The 9,693-nt window shown below is 40.8% G+C and overlaps 1 protein-coding gene across 1 annotated transcript; it reads right to left on the bottom strand.

Annotated features, from left to right (window-relative positions):
- Positions 1-278: 278 nt before the first annotated feature.
- LOC121575228 (PAK4-inhibitor inka1-like) lies at positions 279-4,814 on the bottom strand. The gene is made up of 3 exons (XM_045223250.1): positions 4,683-4,814; positions 4,527-4,564; positions 279-1,381 (listed from the first exon to the last, which is right to left on the bottom strand). Exons 2-3 carry the CDS (start codon positions 4,527-4,529, stop codon positions 416-418), a joined length of 969 nt encoding a protein of 322 aa, XP_045079185.1. The 5' UTR covers positions 4,530-4,564; positions 4,683-4,814; the 3' UTR covers positions 279-415.
- Between the last annotated feature and the right edge of the window lie 4,879 nt (positions 4,815-9,693).

Genomic DNA, 9,693 nt, shown 5'->3' with positions numbered 1-9,693 from the left:
GTGAAGCGCCCCTCACTCTGACGGACATTAATTAATCTCCGGTGAAGACAGCAGGCTAAATAAGTAAGCATTTCACGGTAATATCTACACCTGTTGTATTCGGCGCATGTGGCAAATAAAATTTGATTTCATTTCATTTGAATACTCTGGCCTCACTTTGTCTAACTGTTACTAGGCAGAGTTTCCTTTGGGTAATAGCTCTCCATTCCTTCTGACTGGTATTCAGCAACTGTAAAGCCTGAGTCTTATAGTTGAATATGTCAATGACACAACAAATATTTCCAATCTCAAATAATATGTTTTATTTTTGGCAGTTTATAGTCAGAACAAAGTGATAACGTTTATCATATGAAAATAGTGACTTTGGGGATTGTCCATTGTTTAGAATGAGAGTCTGTTAGTGGCTGACCTGGAGTCAGATGTAGCCGATGTCATTACAGATAATAGGCTGTCTGCTGCCAGTCTTCATGAGGGCAGTGAACTGATAGAAGTCTGTGTCTAGTTCATGCAGGCCAGAATGGGACTGGTGGAAGAAGGGGGACTGGCGTGGGGCAGGGGCCTGCACCCCTAGGGGGCAGGAGAGTCGTTTGGGGGCCATGGCTGTCCGACTCACATGTGAAGAAGAGTCTGAGGACCTCATCCTCACCCTCCCCTCTACACTCTTTGACATCCCAGCTATTTTCCGCCTCATGTTTACCAAGAAGCCAGAGATGGGCTTCAGTTCTGCTGGTTCAGGGCAGTCCGGTAGGTCCATCCAGTTCTGTATGAGGTCAGCAAAGCTGTTGTCCCCCAGTACCAGAGGTTGTCTGTTCCGTCCCCGTGTCAGCAGTGACGTAGTCCAGTCCTCCGGGTCACTGGCCTCGAATGAGGTCCACCTCTCCAGGCAGGCGTCTGATGTGGATTTGGGCCGGACCAGGTCACTGGAGGCCCGGTTGGTGCGGAGGCAGGCAGAGGAGGACACCCGTACGTTCCTGGTCCTCCTGAGCACCACGGCCTCGTCCTGCCAGGAGGCCTCAGAGTAGCCAGAGTCAAACTCAAGACTCTTCTCACTGCTGGGGGAGGTCAGACCCAGGCCAAGGCCCAGACCCAGCCGGCTGCCTGCATCCTCCTCCTCCTCCAGAGGACTGGCCAGACAGCAGGCTGAGTCGTAGGTGCTGGCCGTACTGGCGTCAGAGATGCGCAGCCGGGTACGGTGCTCCCTCTGCGGTGCTCTCTGATGGCAGGCTCGTGCCACTGCAGAGCGGTGGACCAGGGTAGGGGCAGGGGGGATGGCAGGGGCAGCAGCAGGGCAGGTCCTCCTCAGGTGCTTCAGGTCCTGCAGGGACCTCATCATGTAGTGCATCTGGTCCCGCAGGCAGTCCCCAGAGTCACGCAGACACAGCTGGGAGGGACAGGGGACACGGTCAGACATAGGCTGGTACACACACACTATGACACATTACTATGTTTAGATAAAGAAAACAAAGTCAGTGGTTGAGTGCTATTCTTTTGTCATAGCAAAGATTTTCTATTAAGCCGGTGAATACAAAATCACACAAATGTAGTGTGCTTATTAGAAAGAGCTATTTCTAATAAGCACACTGCATTTGTTGGTGACTATAGTGGAGACCGGCTCTGTAGGGCAGGCTCAGACTTGAAGAGTGGGTGACTGCTGCTAAGTTTCGACTGTCTGGAAGAGCTACGCCTCTTCTGTAAACTTGAACTCACACAGCCAAACGGCCGTAAATACTCCCCTCAATCATCCATTTGAGCGGTTAACAACACCTATGCTCTACCTGTACTGCTTTACCTGTCCTGCTTTACCTGTCCTGCTTTACCTGTCCTGCTCAACCTGTCCTGCTTCACCTGTCCTGCACCTCACACCCTTCTCAGAAACAAAACTATCACACCACACTTGACCAGTTTTCATATGGATCCACCCACTCCAAGTTGTTTTAGCAACAACAATTTTTTATTTTTTTTATTTTATTGTTGGACATAAAAGACTGTAAAAACACCAGCAAATCAGCTCCAAGTGATTTTAATTTTGGAAATCTGTTCCAAAGTATTCCCACGCATAATAGAGAGATATATGTGATCATATAGAAATATAGGCATGGTTTGAAATGATAATATTTTTGTCAAATATTATATCTGTTTGGGCTTCTTGCGGTCAGTTTGCAGTCTACAAATTATTTGTAATTATGTTCCGGCCCCCTGACCATCCGCTCAAGAAAAAATTGTGGCTGAATCTAGTTGATGATCCCTGCTGTAGGGGGATGTGCAGGGGGATTGAGGTTTCTCTGATGTAGTTCAAGGCACAGGATGTAGGTATAACTGTGTGTCTCTTTAAAGGTGCGGCATGCCTGCATATGAAAGTCAGCTGTGACACACTAAAGAGCATATACTCTCATTTCCTCTCCCTTTGATTCACAGGGACCCACTCTGATTGGTCCAAACCAACCAGTGAGCAGAGTCGGCTCACACTCAAAATCAAACAGGGCTGACTGAGCATAACGGTGTGTGAACCACGTACAACATTACCTCTGAATGAAAAAGGTGGGCTACAAAACATATACAAACTGATACTTCAAAAAGTGGGATAGAAGAGTAAATCATGTAGTCCTGACAGAAATGTTAACTTTGTTAAAAATAAAACATTGAGAGGATCCATTAAGTCCTTTCATGACAGTGATAATACCTTGCGACAGTACCAAATAGCATTACAATAATAATGATGTCCTGTAATGGAGATACAAGGGAGTGGTTCCCTCTTTCCAAACATTTAGAAAATCTAGTATACTTTAAATGCCCGGATGTCATACTCATTTTGGCTCATCAACGAATAGCAGGAAACAACGCAACCACGCACGACACATTCTCAGTATGCGAAAATATAATATTTAATAGTATGCCAAACATTTTTTACATCTAGTATGGTTTAAATGACAGGATGTTATACTAATTTCGGCTCTTCCTCTAGTAGAATTCGATGCACACTTTTCCACAATGCACTGAAAGAGTTGGGCTGCGAGTGATAGGCCCTAGTTCTCTTCAAATAGCCAACAACAAAACTAAGCTACTTAATTGAGAAGATTCCAGAAGCTTCTGTGGTGGTGTTCAAATATAGGCTAAGTAGTTTTTGTTCTCCTTAAAATTATCAGGAGTATTGCATCATAGGCTACATCTACCCAAAGTGGATTTCTGTTTTTGAAAAGTGTTTCTTGTTCTCTTGGCCTTCGTCAGAGCTTTTAAACAAAATACTAAACCATCTTTTGATTTCTGAATGTGTCGGCACCGGGGACTCGATATGTAACTGTGTTATTGATGTCACGTTAATCAGGCCTGTGCAATAGCCTTTTGAATTTGGGAAAATCCACCCACACTCGGCCCCGCCCCAACTACTCAGCCAATCAGGAGCCGCTACTGCGTTGCAGCCGTGGAATACTGCATACTTTTTACTAGACAATGACGATGAGAAAATAGTATGCAGTTTAAGTATGTAGTACACTAGTATGGGTATACGGACATGGCCACTGTACCTTTACCTTCCATACCTTTATGGGGGACTGATCTGAGAGTGAGGTGAGAAATGTTTAGCAGACCAGAGGAGGAGAAACATGGAGCCCTCTGAGACACAGGTTTATATCTGACCATAGAGGTCACATCCAGTGAATGAACAGTCCTGTTCACCCCACAGTCCTCTCTTTCCTGTCCTGTCAGTGTGTGTGACCCTATGCCCTTTCATGCAGTGGGTAAGTGCCCCAACTCCTCTATTATCCACTGAAGCATTTGACCCTGTGCCAAGACCTTCTGCCTCTGTTTGCTCTCATCACAACAATGTTAGATACAGCGGGAACTTGAGAATGCAGCCACAACACAGGTTGTGTGGTACACTCATAGACACAACAGACACAACTTGCTTATAAAAGTCAGACTTATGCAGGGATGATTTTCCTGCAGGGATGATTTTTTTGTTGCCAAAATGGACAAAGTGGTAAAACCACATGTATAGTTTCAAGAGATAGGCCTCCACAAAGGAAAATACCCTTTACAGTTACAGGAAATTATGATGCCCTTTTCATACAGTGAAAATGAAAAGTATATCTAACAAATTAGACACCCATCTGCCTCATAGATTTAGAGCACATTAACAAACTGCCATGTGTTTGTTTAACTGACTCATGGCATAGCCTACAGTGGATAGCATCACTCTGGAGAGGCATTTGGGTATTTAGTCAGACATTATGCGTGATAACGCCGTCTGTGCACAGAGCGTTGTTGCCCTGCAGATGTTGTCCCTATATGCTGGTGTAAAACCCCATCATTTCAGGGACAGACAGTTCATTTAGTATCTTGTAATACAATTGGGCTATTTAATTTTAAATATGGTAGGCCTATAGTTTATCTAATTCATTGCCATTTTATGCACAGAAAAATTACAATTGGAGCAAACTGAGCATAAACCAATTTCAATGCCATTGCCTACTACTGTACTGTATTGCATGGCAGTCTATGCTTAGGTGACAGAATGGAAAAATACTTACCATTTTATTTATTTCAGAGTGACCGTCACAATTAACTCCTGAAAGAGAAAATACGAGGAGATGAATTCCTGCAAGTTTTAGTCTAAAATACAGTAAGAGCAAAATCCATCATAATTGTAGCCTATAATCCACTTTAACTAGTCTGTTAATACTCACATTTGATATGGTACGTTGCATCCAGTTTGACATTAATCCATAAAGGGTTGATATGTTCCCATAAGTCAGTCAGTTTTGCGCACAGCTGTTGGTATGAATCCTCGGGACTGAAGGCGCACTGTGAAGTGTAGTGATTTTGTCAGATTCGTTTTTTTTCCAATGTGCACTCTCCAGCCAGTTAGAGCGTTGCATCTCTGAAGCAGCCAATCTGAGTTTGAGATCTGAGCAAGTGAATTAGCAAATCATCACCTGTTATTTATGCACATCTGGACATACTGTTTCATGCGCTGGACTGAATAGAAATAGATTCAGATAGTCATCGGTGGCATAAATTGCATATTAAAATAGGCCTACTTGGTCATAAAAATGTAGCCTATCATAGAGCTATGTATTTAATAATAAAAAAATATTAAATAAATGACAGATGTGTGCAAATGTTTGTGTTATCTTTTTTGTACTAAACATGCCCGCTTTTTTATTTTATCCCTAGGGTTTAGGCTACTATAATTATCCTCCTATATGTTTGTTTTTTTACATAACATAAGTGTTTGGGGTGAGAATTAAAACAATATATATATATATATATATATATATATATATATATATATATATATATATATATATATATATTGTTATTTATCTTTTATTGTAAGTAAAAATGTTCCTCTGTAGTGGTCATTAGGACATTAATATGAAACATTTTACATTACAGTCAATGGGTACAGTAGGTGAAAAACATAGTTGCGGCATCCGGGTGTCCACTACAGAGGATATTTCTTGATAAGCTCATATTTAATGTTTTAAAATTATTAAACAGTCCTGACAACTCACTTAACTATTCCTGAGACATTCACTTACTAGAAACAATTTGAATATCAAACTCACAAAAAAAATTGATAATTGCACACAATTCTTTTTTACATTTCCATAAAATGTGCTAATTTTGATGGCAGCCATTTTTTAAGAACCAGGAAGATAAAGTTGTCAAGGTCACACCCCTGCACATGTGATATCATTGAAAAGCCCAGAATGTCCTCTCAAAGGGACAACAGGACTTAATACAGTGGCTTGTATGGCTTCAGAGATAGGGACCAAGAACTGATGTCCACTAGAGAGGACAAAAATGAATTGCTGGGTCTCAGGAGGATAAATATAGAGCAGAAATTATTTAGGCGTCTCTACAGCTTGGTCTCATAGACTAGACGTGACATAGTAAATGTAAATCCAGGACACTGAAATTAGTATGATATGTTACGTTTGGTATAGTCACATAAGACAGAAGGTTACTTAAGGCAAAAACAAAAGTAGGGTTGTTGGTCGGCGTGGGCGTATAAAGAGAACATCTAGCAACCCAAAGGTTGTGTGTTCGAATCTCATCACGTACAACTTTAGCTAATTTGCTACTTTGCAACTACTTAGCATGTTAGCTAACCCTTCCCCTAACCACAACCCTTTAACCTAACTCCTAACCCTAACCTTAACCCTAACCGTAACCCCTAACCCCTAGCCTAGCTAACATTAGCCACCTAGCTAACGTTAGCCACAACAAATTGGAATTCGTAACATATCACACGTTTTGCTAATTGTTGAACATTTTGTACGATTTGCAATTCGTAACATGTTGTACTAATTGCAATTCATAACATACCATATGAAATGTAATTCGTAACATATCATATGAAATGGATGATGGACATCCACAACTGAATACATACTATACAAAACATAAAATATCATACTAATTGGAGTGTCCCGGATTTACTTTACCCTGTTACATCTATCCCTGAGTCCAGGTTGGTCTCTGGGGTCACATGAGTGAAATTAGTCACAAAGATTAGTCTCTGGGAGAACCTGCGGAACCAGCAAACCAAATGGGAAACAGTTAAATCTGTAAAGTGTGTGAGGCTGCATTGTGCTCTTGCTGATGATTTTAACTTATGATTTTACGGTATTCCAGCAAACGGAACTCAATTGACTGGTCAAAATTAAATCAGCCATGAAAACATTTTCAAATTTGCCCTATATTGTGGAGGCTCCAACGGAATGTCATCTACAGTATAAGTACATTAAATAACATACATGTAAGTGCTTTAAAGCACCAAGTTGAAACAATAACAAAGCATTCTCCCTGCCCCTGTTTCGGTAAAAAGCTAAGGGATGGGGCTGGAGAAATGGAACCACTCTCAAATTCATAGACAGAGTCATGATATCAAAATTATAGTTTTAACCATGTTTTCAGGCTATATAGTTTTTGTTTACATTTCCTTTGTTTACAAACATTGGAGTAAAACAAGCTTATATTTTGGGTTCTGATGGGGTACAATGGTTGCACTAAGCTCATGAAGCATTTATAAGTGATATTCTTCAAGAATCAATGGGTACAATCAATGGGTACAATCAATGGGTACAATCATGTCCACCATCCTGGCTGTCTGCCCTGGAGTTGCCTTATATGTTGACTTGGTGACATTATGGTGTATGGGGAGGATGCAACCACACATGACAAGCGCATAAGACAAGTGTTCACTACAACGAACCAACACAGCCTGACACTCAGTGACAATAAATGTCTTCACATACAGTATAATAAGAATTGCACCTCTCCAATATCAATGCGTGGTCCTCTGTAGCTCAATTGGTAGAGCACGGCGCTTGTAACGCCAGGGTAGTGGGTTCGATCCCCGGGACCACCCATACGTAAAAATGTATGCACGCATGACTGTAAGTCGCTTAGGATAAAAGCGTCTGCTAAATGGCATATTATTATTATTATTATTACATGTAATTAATTTATGTAGCAATGGATGTAGCAACTGCAGAATGCCCCTTTAAGTATATTGTGCACAAACATTTCTGAAATGACAGATTAATTAAATATTTGAAAATTATAGCGCATGAAGGTTGCCACAGTAATAGAAATGTATAGGTCCACATATGTCGCCATCTAGTGAGATAGATGCTGTACTGTATAGAATGCCACAGAGCAGGTGATAATCACCTACTGTCAATGGGTCTTCAGCATTCATTTGCAACATTTTTGTAATGTATTGTTATTCATGTCAGTGTTAAGGTGAGCGATGTATGGTAGACTATCACTGTTAATTGGACAAATCCAAATTTGATAGTCTACTATTCATGTGCAGATGTACACATCTCATCAACCATGATGTGACCAGACTGTGTAGAGTGCATCATATGTGACATGTCTCAACCTGCTTCTACAACTTGTCCTTTTTGGGGGGAAGTGAGTAGTTTATTTAGTCCACACATATTTTCCCATACAGTGTAAAATCAAATATATAACCTAGTTCTCCAGATGCCTGACAACTCAGTCTGGTAATGGTGTTTTACTAAGTAGGCCTACTTCTAATGTAGTCCACTAAAACCAGCCCCAGCTACCTCATTGACATCTTATAGTGCCCATGGGGCTGATTTTATAATGATGTGCCATGTGTGAATTAAGAAATTCACAAGATGTTCCCATCTTTGCTTTTAGGGTCTTTTGTGTGTTTTTGTGAAAGGGCCCCTGATTTCTATAAAAGGGTCCCTCTTCATAATTGAATAATGTCTCTGAAAAATTGTCCATTAACAACTGCACACCTCAATGATAAACCTTTCTATGTCTCTAATAGCAACTGTAAATGCCTCTCCCCATACATTTTGGATCAATTATGTCTGTTTTTATCTACATGCATTAGGCCTAAGTAATTACACTGTGCCACTTTGAGTGCGTTTTTGACCATTACTGCATTACGACGGATCGAAATGTGAATTCATTTTAGGAACATCCAGGCCTTTCCTTCTCCCTCCTTGGTTTACAGAGTATATCTAATGTGTCAGTCAGTATACACGTATTGCTATGGCATTTTCATGTGTTGCCCAGTCTCTGTTCTGTTCCTGTTAATATGACCTAGATAATACAACATGTTATCAGTTCATATTGACTTTAGGATCATAAATGTGTCAAGACCAGGCAGAGCTGATGTGGTCATGTACTTTACGTCTGAGGAGGGGTATGTTTGTTTGGTAACCAGGGCTGAGGAACACAGAACATACAGCCATACTAGCTCTACTAGGTCTGCCCAGTTCTACACAGTCCAGATAATCAGCTTTCCCAGTCAGCCTTAACCTCCAACTATGGGTGTCTACAATCTCCTCTGTCTCCTGCTCCTACCATCTTTTTTACAGCTTCACATTTTGACCGGTGAGTTCATTAAGATCTATCTATAACATACATCTTTCAGTTGGACGTATCGATGAATGGGTACTCGTGCTCGTGAAAATGTGTCTTCATTAATCTACTCCGATAGACAAGCTGTAGATGGACATTATAACTAAAAGCCCAAGTTTCTTTATAATCAATTGAAAATAGGACTTCCGAACAAGTTGAGACTATTTGCATATGTAGTGGAGAAACCTGATTTTATACTGCCACAGCTGTACAATTTTGTGAAGTCAAAAGTCTGATGAGATACTCTTCAAATGCTCTTATTAATTTAACTTATTCTGTGCTGTTCATTGTCTTAAGGAGCACAAGTTTCCATAGCGACTGGTGAGTTACCTGTGTCTGCTGTCAACTCAAATCAAATCAAATTGTATTTGTCACATACACGTGTTTAGCAGATGTTATTGCGGGTGAAGCGAAATGCTTGTGCTTCTAGCTCTGACATTGCAGTAATATCTAACAAGTAATATCTAACAATTTCACAACATATACCCAATACACACAAATCTAAGTAAGGAATGGAATTTAAGAATATATACATATATGGACAAGCAATGACAGAGCGGCATGGACTAAGATACAGTAGAATATTATAGAATACAGTATATACATATGAGATGAGTAATGCAAGATATGTAAACATTATTAAAGTGTTCAATTTCTTAAAGTGGCCAGTGATTTGAATAGGCAGCAGCAGCCTCTAGTGTGCTAGTGATGGCTATTTAACAGTCTGATGGCCTTGAGACAGAAGCTGTTTTTCATTCTCTCAGTCCCAGCTTTGATGCA

The sequence above is a fragment of the Coregonus clupeaformis genome, chromosome 10 (assembly GCF_020615455.1).
Source record: "Coregonus clupeaformis isolate EN_2021a chromosome 10, ASM2061545v1, whole genome shotgun sequence".
In the NCBI taxonomy this organism is placed as follows: Eukaryota; Metazoa; Chordata; class Actinopteri; order Salmoniformes; family Salmonidae; genus Coregonus; species Coregonus clupeaformis.
Note: the sequence above shows the minus strand (reverse complement) of the source record. Positions and strands in the feature narration are given on the sequence as shown.